Source organism: Dreissena polymorpha, chromosome 7 (assembly GCF_020536995.1).
Source record: "Dreissena polymorpha isolate Duluth1 chromosome 7, UMN_Dpol_1.0, whole genome shotgun sequence".
NCBI classification, from domain to species: domain Eukaryota; kingdom Metazoa; phylum Mollusca; class Bivalvia; order Myida; family Dreissenidae; genus Dreissena; species Dreissena polymorpha.
In genome coordinates, this window is record NC_068361.1 from 107444756 (window position 1) to 107466069 (window position 21314).

Consider the following 21314-nt stretch of genomic DNA (forward strand, 5'->3'; position numbering starts at 1 on the left):
ACAAGTCGTCGTTCAAGCAGTGGAATCATTACCTTTGTTTACTGCATTGCATTCAAATCCCAAAGGCATCGAGGTAAGTTACATAAATTGTTATATAAACGATATACAAAGCTTGCTATCAGAGGGCCAGATAAGATGCGTATTTGCGTAAAATACGCATGAAAAAAAAGAAAATACGCATGACTTAAAATAATGTTGGGTAAAAAAACTCCTGGCTAAATTCGGATTACGCATCGTGTGCAATTTCAATGCGTAATAGCCGTTTATACATGCATATAAATTCATGTAAACATGACTGATTCTCGTGTGTCCACACCGGTAATGTAGTGGTGATATCACTATCTATGTATAGAAAGTGGTTCCCGACCTAATTTACATCTCAGTCAGAACGGTATCATTAAATTTTGGCCAACGATAAAGGCCGATGTTGACACAACGGGCTCCCCGCTGCATTGTTGAGAATATATATACGCTTATGGTGAAAACATTTGACATCACATTCGATAAAACCCGAATCGCCCAACTTCAAGCATATAATGTTTGCTATCAGTTCATTTCTCGTGTAGCACAATGGAAAAACCTTTTTCATTCAAGCACTTTTTAAATGACAGGTGAAATACATATACAATAAACAAGTTTTACGGATGTCACCAGCTTACCATTCAGATAACGTGACTTAGAACACATGTTTAACCTGTTAGATATATTGAAATCCGGTTTGCAATCAATGAATCCACGTGAATCATAATGTAATGCGAAAAATTGCTGCTTGCTTGTTTTTCATATGACTGTCACGATCTGTGCCGTCCTGACCGGAAGATTCTGTCCCGAAAGCGCTTTCCTTTTTGTGACGTATGCCGCAGCATCTGCTTGTGTTTGTGTTTTATTGTCATGAAAACAGAGGCTTGCCAAATCAAGACGGAAAAAGAGATTAATGGCTGCTTATTAGCCAATGGGAAAAAAGAAAAACTGTTAAATAAAACAAAAGTGATTGCTTTATTGTATACAAGACTACTTGTTGTAGCGAGCTAACACTAATGTACAATTTATTATTAATTCTGATCATAAATACTCCTTCAAATTATCGGATTTTGATTTTTACTCATCAATTAAAAATTTCATGAGTGAAATACCCCTCGTCTGAAAAAATTATCTGGAGCTCTGCTTGCTATATCCAAAGTTTCAGCAAGATTGGTCAATACAAACTTAACCCATTTATGCCTAGTGGACTCTCTCATCCTGCTAAATTGGATCAATTTATTTAAAAAATTAGGGATGTCTAGTATATTTATTCGTATATTTAGAATATTGCTTACAGAAATTCCTTTTAGCAAACAGCGCAGACCCTGATGAGACGCCGCATCATGCGGCGTCTCATCTGGGTCTTCGCTGTTTGCCTAGGCCTTTTTTCTAGATGCAAGGCATAAATGGGTTAAGTTATTGACAAGAACCATCCATGCACCAGCAATCAAAAATCTGTGTCTACTTTTAGTAACACTCTGTTGACCTCCACTTGCCCCAAATGTTATCTGATGTTAGATCTACATGTAAAGTACCTAGATATAAATTTCCACAAGATTGATGCATGCAAAATGAAGTTATGGACAGGAAGCTACCACCTGCTTGCGATTCAAAACCTGTTTGAAAAAACTCACTCAAGGAAAATTTCACAAAGTTTCATGCAAAATAATTCTTTATCAAGCCTGGAACTTGTAGCCATATCACTTTCCATGAATATTTATGCTATTTACATACTATTGTAAGTACATGTATCGAGAGAATTTAAATGTTGTTCCCAACTGCATCTTTCATAGATCAGTATGTTGTTTGACTTTCATGCACTATTTGGAGGTAGTAATGTTTTCTAATATTCCATATGTAGGCCACCACAAATTGATCAGAGGTTCATGTGTTTAAAAGCACTTAAAATGTGTAAATCTCTCTTTTGCACCAGCATGGTCCAGTTAAACCAGCATTCTTTTTTTTTAATGCCGAATTCTTTTTTCCTGTTCATTTTGGTTAAACCTACAGATTTTACCAGGCTCTTTTAAAGGCTCTTTTTGTTAGTAGTACAAACTGGCAGCATAAGCTGAATGAATTTGACATAAAGTTGCAACAAATATTTACACAGGCATTTCCCCAGCCAGTTTTGGCACAATAGCCCAGCGGTGCCTGGACTTTAAAATAAACTTTGCTGCGGCCCTGGTTTTTCAGGTCATGTCACCGCAACACTTGAAAATTTCACTTGCAAGATCTTATCTGAAAGTTTTCTGCATTCGGCCTACAACAAATCAAAACACACATGCTCTTATCAGCTGTAGGTGCTTAAGGGGCTTACATTAGATGTGTGAACAATTTACGCGACATTTAACTTCACTGTGAAATCTCACCACTTTACCTTGGCTGTATTTGGAGTTGTTAAAATAGTTGTATGCACAACAATTGTGCCCCTTAATTTTTTTTAGAATTAAAGCAATATCTTGTAGTGAAGATCAGAGTTCTGTCTTTTCAAAGTTCTCCTAATAAACTTATGTTATGACTGTTCAGGTCGCAACAAACAGACCTACATACGAAAGATTGGAAGGAAATTATTAGAATTACTTACATTTATGTAATTATTTTTTGTTGTTTCTAGGCAAATACGAGTAATTGAAATTTTGGGACTTGCTTTTGGAAACAAATATACTTTTCCAATTTAGTATATAGCCTAATAACGGCTATTAAATAAGCCAAAAATACATACCTGATTAATACATTTGTAACATGATGTTTAATAAGAGGAGTCCCAGGAATGTTTTTGCCAGAACACGCTTAAAAAGGAGAACACTCAAGTCTTAGTTGAAGAAATAAGTCAATATACGTATTCACATTTGCCATGCTAATTTTTTTTCTTTCATTCAACATATTCTAAATAAAATTACAATAAACATGCATAGATACCAAGTAACAACTACCAGTTGTGTTTTTTTAAGAGAACCATGATAGTCTTTATTCCTACTAATTAAATTATTGTTGACAATGGCATCAGATGCCAACAGGTGGATATAGAGACCTTTTAACAGTTCAATAGGTAGATTTAAAAGATTTAAATTTTAAGTTTGAACATCTACAATTACATATAGACAGAGACACTTGATATTGTTACGTTTGAGGCAAATCAACCCAGCCATTAAAGATGTTTCCAGTGAACAAAGATAAATTCCAAAATTGTGTCTTTAGCACGAAGAGATGTCTTTTGGCCAATATTCCACCATATTTGGTCACAGCTAAAAATATGCACTCAAACTTACAAACAGGGAAACAAAGCTATGGGCAGACAAGTGCAATGCCTAATGCCCTCAACTTTGGACGGGCATAAAACATAATCCAGGCAATTTAATAACATTTTTTCCTTTTATTAAAAAAACTTGTTTCATCCTCAAAATCCTCATCTCCACCATATCTGTACATCACAAGCTGGATGATTGTTTCGCAGGCCTTTCATCGACACTGCTCGCCTCTTTCCTGGTACCATCCAGGTAGAGAGCATAGTCATAAGTAACTATATTGTCTAACAAACTGTCCAGCTTTGAATCCAAATTTTCTTCTGTGATGTACTCATCTAAATCCTCCTGAAATGGTCATGTGAACATTTATACACATGTTATCATGATTATGTTATGCCATATATCTCACTGGGAAACAAATTGTAATTCAAAGGGCAATAACTCCCTGAAATTCATTAGAGCTGAAACACCAGACATGTATATAATGTCCATCCTATAACATATGTATTAATCACTAAAAATTTAGGCTTGCAGTCTCACAACCTTGAAAGGGATATACATTATATTCAGTAAAGTAATTCTCAAAGACTGAATGTCAAAACTGCCATAAGGTCAATATTCATTCAAGTACTTCTTACTATTTTCATTTGGACTGGTACATTGTATTCTCAAAGATCCAAAGCGAAAGCTTGGCTAAGTTTTTTTTATTGACCAACTTAAATGATACTATGCAGTTTTTTTTTATAGATATAATAAGAAATGTTTCAGTTATAAAAATTTGAACGAAAATAGCACAGCAGTTAGGGGACATTCGAACAAACACCATTTGAAAACACAATATTTGAATGTTAAAAAAAAGACAAATAGCCATACACTTGTTGAAGCCGAAATTCCTTTCTTGTATTTATTGTAAAGATCATCTACACATTAAGGTCATTTAATTGTGAAAGTTGAAGCAAGATCAACTCAGTACTTAAAGAAGTATTGAAAACACAACATTTGTGGACTATATATTCCATAGTGGAAAAACAGATTAAGCGTCAAAAATTGATGCAGTCCAAATTCCTTTCTGAGTTTTCAGTTAAAATGCCATTCATCAGTGAAAATTTGAGTATTATTCACCCAGTAATTTAAGTGGAGTTGAAAACACAAGCTTCTGGCAGCTGTAAAAAGACTAAGGGCCATAATTATGTTAACAAGAGCACGGCATAATGGGTGCCATGCTCGGCTGCGGGTGCAGTTTTGAATAAATGAAAGCTTGTCAAAATTAATTTTTTTAGAGGTCACAGTGTCCTTGACATTTTACCTATTGACCCAAAAATGGGTGTGGCATGTAGAACTCATCAAGGTGCACTACATATTAAGTTTCAAAGTTGTAGGTTGAAGCACTTTGATTTTAGAGCCAATGTTCAAAACATTGACAAAATGTCAAGGTTTCAGCGGACGGCACGACGAGCTGGCTATGACAATACCTCGGGTTTTCTCCAAACAGCCGAGCTTAAAATCATCACAGCCTAAAATCCTTTCTTGACAATCATCATTAAGCCCATTCAGCTATAAAACTAAAAGTTTGAGCAAATTCATCCTGAAATTAGAAAGAAATTTAAAATGCTAAGTTTGGGAAATACAGAAAAACAGACACGTGTTATGCTTAATGCTCCCACACCATAATATGTTTAAGGCATATACATGAACAATGGAGACAGTAACTCACTTTCTTTAAAAGCACCTTTTCACATTTTTGTCAATTGACAAAATTGAACAAAAATGTTTCAGATTTGCACATTTACGTTGCAGTTGTGATATTTGCGAGAAAACAGTAATACTGAACATTTACCATGCTCTAAAATATTCATGATATGCATCTTTTTCCATTTTAAATCCTGAAAATGATAAAGTGTTGTAACACCTAACGAATGAAAAACTTGGTTTTGTTGATATAATTATATTTTGTGACATTACAAGAAGGATTGCTTATATAATGCATTAAATACACATTTCAATGTACAAGCACGGGTGGCCAAGTGGTTTAAGCGTTAGACTTTCACTCCAAGGGTCAGTGGTTCGAGCCAGGTTGAGGATTCTGTTTTCTTTTCTTAATTTCAGGGTTCCCACTGTTGATCGCCATTGGCGCCAATTTCGACAAAATACACAAGAGGGCCTGAAAGGCCCAAAGTTGCTCACCTAAGACAACAAGATATTACTGGGACAAATCTTCTGACCAAGTTTCACGAAGATCGAAAATACTATAGCCATATTAGGAAAAATGCCCCGCCCCCTGGCAGCCATGTTTTTCAACCAACCGGCATCATTTTTGAACTCTCCCAAGATATTATTGGGATGAATCTTCTGACCAAGTTTCATGAAGATTGGACAGTAAATGTGGTCTCTAGAGTGTCAACAAATTTTACTGTAGCCATATAAGGAAAAATGCCCCGCCCCTTGGAAGACATTTTTTCAAGCAAACATAATTATTTTCGAACTCATCCAAGATATCATTGAGACCAATCTTCTGACAAAAATTTCATGAAGATTGGACAATAAAGGTGGACTCTAGAGTGTTAACAAGGTTTTACTAAAGCCATCTATAGCCATATAAGGAAAAATGCCCTGCCCCTGGTAGCATTTTTAAAGCAACCAAAACCATTTTCGAACTCATCCAAGATATCATTGGGACAAATCTTCTGACCAAGTTTCATGATGATCGGAAAATAAATGTAACCTCTAGAGTGTTAACAAGGTTTTAATATAACCATATAAGGAAAATAGCCCCGCCCCCGTGGTGGCCATGTTTTTCAACCAACCGGCATCATTTTCGAACTCGTCCATGATATTATTGGGATGAATCTTCTGACCAAGTTTCATGAAGATTGGATGATAAATGTGGCCTCTAGAGTGTTAACAAGATTTTACTATAGCCATATAAGGAAAAATGCCCCGCCTCTTGGCAGACATGTTTTTCAAGCAAATGTTACCATTTTTTAAGTCATCCAAGATATCAGTGGAACGAATCTTTTGTGCAAGTTTCATGAAGATCGGAAAATAAATGTGGCCTCTTGAGTGTTAACAAGGTTTTACTACAGCCATATAAAGAAAAATGCCCCACCCCCTGGCGGCCATGTTTTTCAACCAACTGACATCATTTTCGAACTCGTCCAAGATATTATTGGGATGAATCTTCTGACCAAGTTTTATGAAGATCAGACAATAACTGTGGCCTCTAGAGTTTTAACAAGATTTTACTACAGCCATATTAGGAAAAATGCCCCGCCCCTTGGCAGCCATGTTTTTCAAGCAAACGTAACCATTTTCATACTCATCCAAGATATCATTGAAACCAATCTTCTGACCAAATTTCATTAAGATTGGACAATAAATGTGGCCTCTAGAGAGTTAACAAGGCAAATGTTGACGCCGCACAACAGACAACGGACAAAAAGCGATCACAAAAGCTCACCATGAGCACGTTGTGCTCAGGTGAGCTTAAAATCTGGCGAAAAAATTTCGTAAATGGCGATTTTAAAAAAAATCGGCATTTTTCTGCGTTCATATTTTCTTAAAAGGACAAAAGACGATGTGTTTACCAGCCGCTTTAGGGCAGTCGTAATACTATAGATTTCCATGATGTAAGCGATACAGTTGTAATCAATGGAGCGTGGTGCTGACTGCAGACTACCGCAAAGTGGCATGTTATGGTGATAATTGCGATTATCTGGGGTGTTGTTGCAAGTTATCTTAATTGGTCTGCAGTTTTATTGCTTCAGAGATAAGGAAATATTGAAATATACAGACTTTGCGCTTAAATGTGAAGTGTTTGTCACAGTGTTCAAAGCAGATTCAAGACCGTTAAATTGGCAACAATGACAATCAACAAGAGCTGTCAGAGAACAGCGCGCTCGACTATTTGAGTACTTGACAGTATAACGTAAGTTATCATGGGGAAATTGTTCATATTCAATAATTTATTAGACGATCTTTCAAAAATAAAAAAAGGAAAAAATAAAAAATAAAATTTTTTTTGGGGGGGGGGGGTTGAGAGGGGGTATAATGTGGGGTGTGGTAATTTATTAGACGATCTTTCAAAAATAACGAAAGGAAAAAAAAAAATTGGGGGGGGGGGGGGGGTTGAGTGGGGGTATAATGTGGGGTGTGGTACATAGTAATTTATTAGACGATCTTTCAAAAATAAAAAAAAAATAAAAATCTGTTTTGGGGAGTGGGGGGGGGTTGAGAGGGGGGTATAATGTGGGGTGGGGGTGTTGTAATTTATTAGATGATGTTTAAAAAAAAATGGGGGGGTAGGTAGGGGGTTGGGGGTGAGAGGGGGGTATAATGTGGGGTAGGAGGTTGGGGGGGGGGAAGGGATTCTGGGTAGGGGCGTGGGGTATTGTTTGGGTGGAATCCATTGTGGTATTCAGGTAAGTGTTGTTTTGTCGAAGTAATAATATAATGTGATCATAAATAAAGAAGTTATGGCAATTTAAGCAAAATGTTCAATTATCTAAGTGTAAAAGGGGCCATAATTATGTCAAAATGCTTGATACAGTGGTCTGCTCTTGTTTATAGATTGGGGTCATGTTGGTAAACAAGTATGCAACATATATAATCAATATGTCAAAGGATATAGGAACTATTCAGGGTAGTACTAGTACGCCCATTTTAACATAGATTTATCAATAATATGCATATTCTTAGTAAAAAAAGGGGCAATAATTATGACAAAATGCTTGATAGAGTTGTCTGCTCTTGTTTATAGGTTGGGGTCATGATGGTTAACAAGTTTGCAAAATATGAAAGCAATATGTCAAGGGACATTGAAAATAGTTGGGGTAGTACGCAAACTTTAACATTTGCTGCATATTCTAAGTGGAAAAGGGGCCATAATTATGACAAAATGCTTGATAGAGTTGTCTGCTATTGTTTATAGGTTGGGGTAATGTTGGTAAACAAGTATGCAAAATATGAAAGCAATATGTAAAGGGACAAAGAAAATATTTGGGGTAGTACGAAAACTATAACATTTGCACGCTAATGCTAACGCAGACGCTAATGCTAACGCCGACGCCGGGGTGAGTAGGATAGCTCCACTATATATATTTTATATAAAATAGTCCAGCTAAAAAGGTAAGTATAGATTGTTTTTAGAAAAATTGGTGTAATTATAGAAAATAGTCAAACATTTTACATGTATTGGTTCTATTTAAACAGTTACATATTTCTGTTTCACTCGTCAAAATGGCAAGTTCAGAGTGTAAAACGACTTTTAGAAAGTGAACATTAGATTCTTCCAATTTTGATACTCATTCAAAATGCATACGTTCCCCCCCCCCCCCCCCCTCCCCCCCCCCCCGCTAACATTCACCAGCTAACAAACAAAAACAAAACAAAGACAGTCAGAATTTCATTTCCTTCAATGTGATTTCCAACACACAATTTATGCTGTGTGAACTCTTTATATCCTCAACACTAATCAATTAATTCACTACCGGATGTACTGTTTTAAAAAAGGTTAACATAGTAAAGCACATGGAAATCAATTTGACATTTATTTGATATACACAAATGCTTATTTTATTTGACTGTTGTGTTTAGGGCTCTATGTAGAAGGTCATATGCTAGCACACATTTATAATATTTATATACAACACATTAAATGATTATTATTAGTATTATATTAATATTATATTTCCCTTTTTGTATTTTCATAATACCATAAAGCTTCTAAAGCACCAAAACTGTGGCAACATATTCAGGCTGCTAAGAAGGTGTCAATCAACAAGACTTACAAATGATTAAATGTGCCTTTATTTAATGAACAATGTGTAATGTGTTGTTATTATTAATACTACTGTTATTAAATCAATTCCTTTAACATTCTGTAAATGCTCAGTTGTATTATAATAACATGATCTTCATTGCCCAAATGTTGCCCCAGTGTGGCGACAACTTTTTTAATTTGGCAAAAGTAAGTGGCAACAACTTTTGAAAGCCCAGAGGGAACCCTGAATTTTATTCTTGTTTTTTACGAGAGCTATTTAGTTCAAATGTTTACATTGATCAAATTTAAAGCATTTAATGACAACTTCAATACATGCCTAAATCTGTAAATAGGTCCCTTTTAACGGCATAAAACTTTTTTTTAAACACTTAAGTTTTCTATTCTTTTAACAACTTGCCTGCACTTTCTGTACTTTCACTTTAGCTCTTTCCTTCATTTCCAGCCTCTCATATTCTTCCTGTTCCACCAGTCGCTGCATACGCTCAGACAGCATTGCTTCCTTCTGATTCCATTCTGCCTCCCTTTAGTTGGATTCAAAATAAAATTGAAGTAAAACCAAGAAATATAAAAGACTGACTGTGAGCATTTATCACTCTGACTTGTGTCTAGTTATTTCACTTAATTTGAAGAAATGAAGTGCTCCTGTCAACTTGTCAAGTAAAGAATGAGTTTCAAAATGACGTTACACTTGGAAAGTATTTACATAAACAATTATATACAGGAAAGAAGTAGTGAATGAATATGAGTATTTATTTACAACATGTAATAATTTAAGTTTTTGTCATTGTATGACCTAATAAAAACTGTGACCAATGAATGCATCGATTTTAATTTACTTATGGAAGATACACAGATGAAATCTATAAAAAAAAATCTTGATAGAATAAAGTTTCAAGTAATATTAACAAAATTAACGACAATAAAAATTCAACAATATACAGTACAATTTTTTAATTTTAACACCAGTAAAAAAATACTTCCAGTTTATTGCTAATTGTATAACCAGTTTGTGTTTACTACCTCTACATATATTCATATCTTACCGTAGAACAGCCGTTGCATTATTCCATTTGTCATTTTTGTTACAGATGGCAGCAAACCGTTCAGCAAAAGGTGCAAGCTTCGCTGCTTCCTGATTTCTTTCTTCAATTAAAAAGCAGTGCTTGCGGAAAAAGGACCTAAAATGTAGAAAAATTGATCAATATGAAAAGTGCAAACTGAAGAAAATTATTATTAAAATTATAAACAAAATACTATTATTCTACAACAATCACAATTATCAAACATCTAACTTAATAAATATTTCATATACAAAATAATTGTATTCAGTGCTTTCAACAGGCCATGTAACGGTCCCTGGCTTGGGCGCTTGAATTTCTAAATCAAAGTCTGCGGAGCCCTTTAAATTTACTAATTTAGTATTTTTTCAGTAGCTGCAAATAGCAATTCTTGAGATCAAAGCCATATTGACTTTGCCAAATATTTTGAGAGCTGATCAACGATCCTCTGTCAATAACATGCATCTCTTTATCAAACGTAATTCAGCCAAAAGGCGGAAAATGTATTAAAAATCAATTTAAGCCAATGAGAGCGCACACTTTGCATGAGTGAATGCACTTAAGGCATTCAATACCAGCAGTGAAATTATGCAGACAACAAATGACATAATTTCCATAAGTCTGTGGTTTTGTTACAGCTTGTTGTCTTTGTCACCTACCACACCAATCGGTTCTATGTTTACACCTCAAAGATGAAACCACAACAAGTTACTTAGAAGACTGATGATGGCAACTGCTGGATATATGGTTATATGGTCAAATCATTTATTCGACTAATAAAGCGTTTTAACAAATTATTGTTTAAATCATAACACACAACTATAAATGCAGCGATTTTTTTGCCCAATATTAAGGAAAAGTACCTGTACCAGCCCAATTGGGAAAATTTTGCGCGAAAAACCCTGAAATTGGGAAAATTTGCATTGAGAAGTCTTCATTTTGGGATGTTGATGTTTTTGAGTTTTTGCTCCCAATTACTTTAAAATTGATAAGTAAATGTTGTCAAGTTGTCAATATTATAATTTATATTTCTATGGTTCAAGCCATAGCGCTGCGGAGGGAAACTTAATTTTTTTATTTTTTTTTTGGAAACCTTCAATTGGGATTTTTTTACAGCAATGCGGAAATTTTTAGTTTTTTCCTAATTGGGAAATTGCTGTTTTCCAGTACTTTATAAAGAAGGAAAAAAATTGCTGGTCAATAACGAATTTCAAAAGATACCTCAGGTGTGTATTCTATTTCAATCATCCGGCAACTTTTTGATGTTTGTCTATTCAAGATCTTATAAAGTTAACTTAAGCACTGCTCACAATGAAACTTCACAACAATAATCATTGGTACAAAATCACATTATTGTCATTTTTAGCCAAACTTGCGGTAATGAAAGTTACACTAGCAATTGAACATTGACAAGTATTTACAAATCAAGTATCACAAACTGTACATTTCAGGGCTTCTGTATTTGATTTGATAAAAAACTTATCGATTATACATTTAATAAAATACCTCCATGCCTCGCTTAATGAAAAAAAATTATGCAGACAAATTAATTTTAATCAATCAACAATAAGATTAGTCTTATTTATAAGACGCACAAAGAATTTAGAGAGCTAAATTCTTTGGAACGTCTCATCGGTGAAGGACCCAAAAAGTGTTGGACATCAGACAGTTTAAATTTTCATCAATTTGCCTCAAATTGCAAAATAACATTACCAACTCATTCAGTTTTAGTTCAGACGTCCATTATTACATCAAATATCGTTGAATTGAAGTTAGAAAGGCATAAATTCTTCAGTTAAACTTCTGCTTAAATCACAACAATATCACTGACCTCTTGCCATATTATGAAACAGATTTAAATATCAACCAATCAAAAGAAGGCATTACGGTGTAACGTGTACAGGTAATTTTATTTAACATGAGCTTTTAGCACTGACTTTTACCTACTGTCTTTATCCTTATAAACGCGCCCGGGCGCGATACAAATCACAAAGGGGGCGCATTTATTTCACCCCCCTTGAGATATAATATGAGCCAACACCTAAAATGTGTTTACCGGTATTTGCAAAAAGTTCGAAGTTCATTAAGCAATCGTAAACATATCATAATTAGTTTCACCAGAATACTACACCCTATTATCATGCGAAATGAAAGGGCCATTGCGGATATGACCATAGTGAGAACTGTAACAGTATCCGTGGCCGATCAGATAGCAACAGTGAAGGTTTATGGTTACGTCAGATACCTTATAAACCAGACCAAAACATTTTCTGGTTGAATTGGGTCCAGCAATAAAATAAATCAGGAGAAGATATGCAGATAATAAGGATTGTGTTCACACATATGCAGGGCTCGAAATTAACACTCGCACACTCGCAAAATGCGAGTGAAAAATATTGATTGCGAGTTAAGTTTAAAGCCACTAGTATTTTTTTGCGAGTAATGAAATAGTGGAAAAAAAACTAGTAATATAAATGCACTTGACGTCATGAACGCTAAACCGTAGGTCAATTTATAGAACGTCTGAATACCTGTATGCGGAAGCGCGCACCTTCCCCTGGTATACTTATAGTACAGATACGCGGATAGTATTGGAACAAAGAACGTGAAACAGTTGACTATTCACATTTGCTCATTGAACTTGAACAGACATGGCATCGAAGCCAAACATAATTAGTTTCTATTTGCCTGCAGACGGAAATAAAAATACGAAAGATAAAGTAAAGTTAACCGTTGATTTGTATTTTGGTGACGTCGCACTCAACACACGATATCATAGCTGATTTTTTTCAATATTTGAAAACCCATTACAAATATGCCGAACTGACACTTACACTTTGTTTTCTGACTGAACACGACACACTTATATTTGAAAACAATACCCTTATGGTCCAAGGAACTGATATATTTGTATGATTGCAGAAATAAAATGTGTATGTTAAGTACTTTTTATTTTGTTTTAATAGTACTAAATTATTGTCCAAACGTTTGTATGTTTCCTGCAAAATTTGCGAGAATGTTTTTGATTTTGCGAGTTGGTATTAAAGCAGCTCGCAATGTTTTGCAAGTAGAAAAAAACGTTAATTTCGAGCCCTGATATGACGCACATCCAGGGGCGTAGCTACTATTTGAACTAAGGAGCGGCAGAGGAATGTCCCCAATGTCAACAACTATAGCAACACAATTAATAGATCCTAAATTAAATTTTTACTAAGTTAAGCCCTGCATTGTGTCTAAAAGAAATGACAAAGCAATTTACCCAGTATGTATAAAATGTAAGCCCTGTGCTTCGGCCCAGCGTATGGCATATTGAACAACCTGGGTAGATCCGTATCTTAAACGTGCATTGTAAAAAAATATTGTAACATAAATTTGACATTTATAACTGTAAACACTGATACAATAATAAAATCGCCTGCCATATTGGAGTTTAATCCTAACATAAATATGTTCCAAATACATATGTTATCATTATTATTATTATTTTTATTATAGTTTTATTTCTATAAGGTTCTTGCAAATTACCTTGTTGATAAAAAAGAATTTTTTGTCAATAAAATGCAATTACTTTAACCCTAAGCAGCCGAGCAATGGGGGCGCTATTATTTTGATCACTCCTTCATTTTATTGTACGATTGGGGCGCGTTTATTAGGGCGGGAGCGTTTATTAGGATAAAGACGGTAACTAGATCTAGTATGCTCATCTTTGTCGATTTAATAAGCATATATGTTCAAAACAGATATGGTGCAGTTTCCATTCACTCTTCTAAGTTTCAGCAACTTTTTATGCATGTATTTTTTGCACCTCTGTCAGTGTTGTTTTATGTACCTACATTCTACGTTACATAGGGTGGTATACTGTACGATCGGTATCAATATTATTTATGTACAGTATAAAAATAAAAGTAGTAATTTATTTCAGAACTGTTTAATTGTCGCTTTAGAAAAAAAAATGCGTAATTAATCCAGAAAAGTATAATCAGGGCTCGAATTTAACTTTTTTTTCTTCTAGCAAAAAATTGCGAGCGGCTTTAATACTAACTCGCAAAATCAAAAACATTCCCGCAAATTTTGCTGGAAACATAAATAAAAGCAAGTTTGGACATCAGGGGTCTAGCTAGGTTCAAAATTTAGGGAGAAGTCACTTCTCCCTAAGGCAAAAATAGGGAGAAGTGGCAACTTTTTGGGGAGAAATGGTACATTTGCATCCAGGGGCTAGCTTGGCTCAAAATTTAGGAAGATGTCACTTCTGTACAGTTGCGTAATAGATCTTAATTTTACATGTATTTTGCGGCAACTTTACGGAGAAGTGGTTTCCGTTTAGCTTTCAATCAACTCTTTACTTGTCTTATACCCCTCATTACACCATGCCAATTATCATTAATCAGAAACAACTCTCATTTCACACTTAGGGGGACAACATTTACAAATACAGTCACACACTTAAGTGTTCATGTTTTGTTATTGATGCATTTAACTGAATTTAAGTAATATTATTTAACATTTAACATGCTATTTATGTAATAACTGATGAGCCTCACTACTGCTAAATTAATTTTAATAATAGAGGCTGAAATGGGTGGTGGATTTCAAAAGGCTGCATTTCATTTATAATAAGAGATGTTAAGTGTATAAAACCTACATTGTTCTTATCTGTCATTGATTGTAAATTATGCTGGTACTTTTAATTATTTTTTTCCAGTACAGGTGTATCAAATAAAACTTCAATTGTAACACAACCAGTAATGTTCATAATCTTTTACTTCCTTGTAATTTTTAAGCAATTCAACATTAAATCAAATTTATATTGTGTTACAATTTTTTTTAAATTAAAAATTCATTTAAAATCTCATTTTACAGCAGAGATTCCAAATCTGACCTGTAAATGAGCTCCATATGTATTGACAGTGCTAGGTAACCTCTTCCCAATTGATCATTCCTTTGTATTGTTTTAATGGGCCATTTAACTTTGCTGAAGTATAGTTATTGGTAGCCAGCACAAGGCAATTAATCAAGGCATCACCTATGAACAATTTCAAGAACTAATAGCTCCCGACTGTTCATTTGAATGTTCAACTTTGCATGACCTGTAAATGGGGCAACTTATGGCTGAGAATTCTCCTATGTCCAATTGTCCACATCAAATTGATTTTAATCGGTCAATGTGTGGCACAAACAAATCATTAAAAGGTTGAGAAGTTATGTGGCCTTCATGAAATTAATTAGCGAAGTTAATATTCCATGGGCGAGAAAATCACTCACTTCGCCCATTCGCAAGACCCCTGGGACATTAATTTAGTACTATTAAAACAAAATAAAATATGACATCAACAACAAGTTTTAGTGTTAAATATTAAGTTCTTTTTCCCACTTTTCACTGTTTTTGTAGAAGGATTTAAATTTCCCTTTTTTTACCTTACTCAACTGTTAACTTTGCTTTATATTTCGTATTGTTATTTCCATCAGTGGGCAAAAAAAGAAACTAGTTATTTTTCGCTTCAACGCCATGACTGTTTAAGTTTTATGTCTCTTATAATGAACATGTGTGGATAATCGACTGTTTCACGTTCTTCGTACCAATACCATCCGCATATATGTGCTAAAAGTATACCAGTCTACATACAAGGTGCGAGCTTCCGCATACGGGTATTCGGACGTTCTATAAATTGACCTGCGGTTAAGCGTTCACAATGTCGAGCGCATTTAGCAATATTACTCTTTTTTCACTATTTCTTTACTTCGAGTGGCTTAAATCTTAACTCGCAATTGGTATTTTTCACTCGCATTTTGCGAGTGTTAATTTCGAGCCCTGGTATAATAACATCGGTTAACTATGTAACGCTCTGCACCACAACAGACGAACGCAAACTGAATTTTACGCCGTTTATCTTCCACATTTTAACCAGATGCTTTACATCTAGGCATACATGCCAGACGTCCCGATCTCGGCAGGACAGTCCAACGTTTGGACTCTGTCCCAGCATCCCGATATGAGATGATTTGTCCCGACATTCGTTAAAAACAATATAAGGTCTTTAAGTTCCCAATAAAATTCGCTTTTCGAGCTCTTTCTGGCTAAAACTTATCATCGCTTATCCCTTTATTGCCCCAATTAACAACCCACTTCTACTACTCGAGTGCACCAGTGTTGTTTTTGACACCTTATCAGCGATTTTATCGACAACTTATTGATTTAATCAGCATTCACACCATGGTGTTTTTATGATAGGGGTCGCAAATTGCTATCGAAAGATGTATTGTACAGAAATTAACGCCACCTGCGTTTGTATTTCATGGCCCAATCAAGTCCAACTATACTTTTATCCTGTGTATTATACAACCTAAGGTTATAAATCCTGTCAAAACACAGATTTTGTACATCAAACAAATTGAATGATGACCAATATACAGTACACTCCACGCGTTTTCCCCAAAAAACGCGCTCCCTCCGCGGGTTTTTTCTGCTAGCGAGTGTTCACGCGGCGTTGGAAGAGCGAGGTGAACTCGATAAAACGCTCGGCGTTACGCCGCGTTCGCTAATTCCCGCGGCGTGTATTACTTTAGGCTAGTCGGTAAATGCAGACACTTTCCGTTCTTATCAGTGATCGCCGCGCAACGCCGCGTTAGCAGTGTGCTACTGGGCATGCCAAAAAATAAAAACATTGTTATAATAAATTGTTTAAATACTGTAGTACATGTATAAAAAAGATAATTGTATAGAAAATTAATACGTATAAAAATTATGTTTTTTAATTCACAGGTACGTCTACGATATGAATTAGTCTAATATAATACATTTGACAAATTAATATTTAAATCATAACACATATGACACAAGAATAAATGTTCCGTAAAATTTCCAAATGAGAATAATAATTCGTAATCCGAAACACACTACGATTTTTAATTGTTAACACGACGTTTACAAATGCTTCCAATATACAGTCATGTATATTTCCCGACAAAAGCGCGCGAAAATTATGCTGCAATGTACATGGTCAAGGTACAATGTATACTCCTGCAAAGCGTGCGTGTATTGATTTTTTTATACAAACTTTGTAGCGCAGAGAACATTGAATTTTGTTGATTTCGGTTAAAAGTTTCTTTGGTATTTATTAACGAAATTATATCGCGAAAAAGTTGATATTTCCTCTAAAATAATTTCAAATCGAACACGCCGAATCTTTATCGTTACGGTATTTTAGTAGAGTAATTATTTTAACACTAATTGTATAGTAAACTGATTAAAGAAGACATCTGGGCGGAACTGGATTTTAAGTGTTTGACGTTATGAAAACACGCAAAGCTTGTCTACTGACCTATTGTGTAGACTGCTGTCTGCGGTGTTTTGACAAAAGGGATTAACATGTGTGAATGTCACTCTGCCGATTTGGTCCATAATTACTGGTAAACATTGTTTAGAATGTCGACGCAACAAGAATACAAATGTGAATATTAAATGCAATTATCAACTCAATAGTTACCACCTTTTAGCAATCAATGGAATAACCTACAAACAAAGAGAAAATCAATGCATTAGCGAGCAGAGAATTGACTTTATTCCGACAATTAAAACCATTCCTTATGCATTCGTTGAACGTGTTTACTTGAGTAAGTTATGCCTGTAGACAGGAAGCGGCTTTTCTTTGATTACGTCAAACTGTCAATTCACACAGATTTGCGAGATTTTTAGGGTCCTTGGTCATTTGTATACATGTTCAGTATAGAAAATCACCTGCTAACATGAAAACTTTGGATTAAATTATCAAAATAAAAACAATGTTGCAAACTGTGTTTATACTAATTGGTAAGTATTAGTTAAAAGACGACGTTTTGTGTGTCGTAAATCAACGAGTTTTCTATACAACAACAACTACTTCTACAACCACGTCGGGATCGATCTATCTTGGTTGGTTTTTTTTATTGTAAATCTTATACTACATGTACATGTAATAAATGTAATTTTATTTGAAAATCAGGAAGTCAAACAAAATTAAATTGATCGTTATCTCGTAAAACGCGGAGTTTCCCCCGCGTTGCCAACGCCGAGGGCCGCCGCGTTGGCTTATCAGTTTTGCCGATCGTTAACCGCCGCGTCCAAAATCATGCAAACGCCGCGTATAGCGGGATTTTCTTAATCTCCCTCCAGGTCGAAACCCGCGGAGTATGGAGGGAAATTGGGGGAAAACGCGTGGAGTGTACTGTATATTGATGTTTCTCACAAATTACCTTTCGTTTGCAATTGATTTTCAGAAAATAGTTTGTACATATTGCATCAATCTAAATTTAGAGTCAATTTACGATTGGTTGAATAAGAACAGTGCTCGATGCACTCACATCGTGTCACGTGTTTTACATATGTTCAAGGGGGTATCCCTGTAACAATTGGATGTCAAATCGAGGCATACGGGGATACCCGTCGATTTAATTTATGGAGTGTGTTTACTTCCGGAAAATGGAGAGCATCTGTGTTCACGTAATTCTGAACACATTTATCGTCAAGATTGGGCCAGTCATTGAAATTTAGATGTAAATCTACAAGCAAGTGGGGCTAGTAATATGGGAATTTGAACTAGCCCGAGTCAGATTTTACTAGCCCAAACATTTTTGTTAAAAATGCAGATAAACATAACATAAAACATCCAAAGAAGCATTTATTTATTCAATCTTTAGAACACAATACAACTCTCTTATTAATTTCATCCTCGTCCAAGTCAGCTTCCTCTTCATCTGAGCCAGCCTCTTTCGGATCCTGAAATAAGAAGAAATTAATTTCACACACGGATTTCAATTTAATCACAATTATAAATATATACATTAAGTTTAGGTAAAAAATTAGCAGAAATGTATCCCATATATCCATGTGAAAGAGAGAGCAAACCTGAACCACCAGAAAATATATAAGCAATTTAGTGCTAGGTTATTCTACAAAAAGCCAGTTGACAAATGCGTCAATCACACTAACCTCAGATTTGCATTCCTCAACGACGTACTTCAATGACAACTGTTCGGCCATTACTCTCTGTGTCCCGAACGAAACGCAAAAGATTTATTTTACATAATAATAATCCGGGAACCACAAAACCATGCGCTTTATGCGCAGTAATCCAATTATCGGCTGATTGCCCAGCACCTGCGCGCAGTGTGTTAAAACAAAAGCAGCTGTTGATTTAAGCGGCTCAAAACTTCGTTTACAAATATTGAAAATGAAATTCAACTTGTTTTGTTAAATGAATTGTACAAGCACGTCGGGCTTGTAATATTGGATTTCCTACAAGCCCGAATTTAAAAAAACTAGTTTTTTGCTGTCGGACTAGTGCGAATTTCGACGACTGTTGGGCAGAACTTTAGAGTTTTTGTAAGTAATATACTGACTGTTGAGTATATATAACAGGTGGAATAATTGATCGTTTTAGGTGTCCTGCTTTTTGGTAAAATGTTCCGACAATTTTTTATGGAAAGTCCCGATTTGGACCTGAAAAATTCTGGCATGTATGCATCTAGGCCGTGTTATCGATTTATATCTACACAGCGAGCGAATCGAGAGATATTGAAAATTTGAATAGTGGTTGGATTTAAATTGTTCAGGCGTGCAAAATTCAAAGTGTAATTACATAATTTTTACGGAACATTATTGAGAAATGATTTATCTACATAGGTATGTAAATATTATTGCAATCCGTTGAAATTAAGTGTCAGATATCGGGGCATGAAAGTTGCGCACAAAATCCTTGCCCAACAATATAGACAAAGAAGGAACAAATTCCATCATTAATTGAATGGTTCCACCGTTGTACGCTCCAAATATTACCAATATAAAAAGTAGCTTAATATTTGAGAGTGTCAACAGGTTGGACTACAATAAGATATATACGAAAATAATTTTGGGCAAGTAGTATTTCTGCTAGGACGAGTTGTCCAATAAACATGGGGCAAGCTGACATTAGTTTTGGGGCTTATATTATAGTCCTGGACAGAGTTGTCTTACACCCAAACAAACAACACCAATCTCCCAATTTTAGTCGAAACCAAGCAATTTTTCCCAAGACCTAGTCAAGCCCCATTCATAAATTTGGAAAAAAATATCCTATGCACTTACATCTCAATTATGTGGTTATTATTAAATTTGATGACCATTTTTATAAAATCACTATGCTTTTGGCTAAAGTTAAGCCAAACGTGGTCCAAAAGGATAAATCAAGGTCATACTATGAACATTGTTCATCAAATAAAATCATTTACAAATTAAATCCAAACAACAATAATTAATACTTACATTATAGATTTCATTTCAGTATTGTAATGCGTCTGCCATGTTTTCAATTGTTTATATTCAACTGGGTCTATAGGTGTTGGCTTTCTTACTTTGAAAATTTTGGTTTTTGCTTTTGGAACAAATCGTGGTTTTCTAAACCGTACAAATTGCAAATTTAATCCATCACGTATTCTAAGAAAATTTATAGCCGTCGATCTGCAATTCCCTGTAAGTTTTATGGATGACATTGTTATATACGTTTAAAATATTAAATAAATAAATAAATCATGATGCACATTGGTTCTAACTCGCCATCTTGTTTACAGCGCCCAAATTACTTACTATTGCACCATTTAATTGGTCAACTAATGTGCAAGCGACCAATCAGTGTGATGCTTGTATCAAACTTGAGAAAGGCTACACTACACATGGCTTAATTTCGGCTTCTTTTCATAATTTTTTAGTTTACACTAAATAATATGATTATAGGTGCTACCTAATTTACGGGCAAAAGCTTTTTTGATAACCATGTATTTTTAATAAATATATGGACATGATTGTGTTCAAAATATTATAATTGTTGCAATAATTAAGTAATGCATCCAAAAAAATCAATCTTAAAACGAGTTACATGTTCCAAGCTTAAAGATCTAGCATCTTATTTTATTTATTTTTTTCTAACCACAGGAATTTATAGCTGGTTCGGTGTCTGTGGTATAGTGGATGGAGTGTCTGCTAACTGGCTTAGTCACTGGGAGGTCTCTGTATTGATCCCTTGGGTAATTTATACCAAATTATGCGACTATCGACCGCTAACTCATATTGTGCGTATTTGGTATAAATTATAATAATAATAATGTTTAATAAATACGCACAATATCTATGAGTTAGCGGTCGATAGTCGCATAATTCGGTAAAAATAATAATAATAATAATGTTCAATGTCAAATATCTCT

At 34.8% G+C, this 21314-nt stretch overlaps 1 protein-coding gene across 1 annotated transcript; it reads right to left on the reverse strand.

Annotated features, from left to right (window-relative positions):
* Nucleotides 1-2863: 2863 nt before the first annotated feature.
* On the reverse strand, nucleotides 2864-20704 carry LOC127838662 (probable 28S ribosomal protein S26, mitochondrial). The gene is made up of 4 exons (XM_052366528.1): nucleotides 20380-20704; nucleotides 10089-10223; nucleotides 9443-9566; nucleotides 2864-3611 (listed from the first exon to the last, which is right to left on the reverse strand). The coding sequence occupies exons 1-4, from the start codon at nucleotides 20604-20606 to the stop codon at nucleotides 3450-3452; spliced, it is 648 nt and encodes a 215-aa protein (XP_052222488.1). The 5' UTR covers nucleotides 20607-20704; the 3' UTR covers nucleotides 2864-3449.
* Nucleotides 20705-21314: the final 610 nt, after the last annotated feature.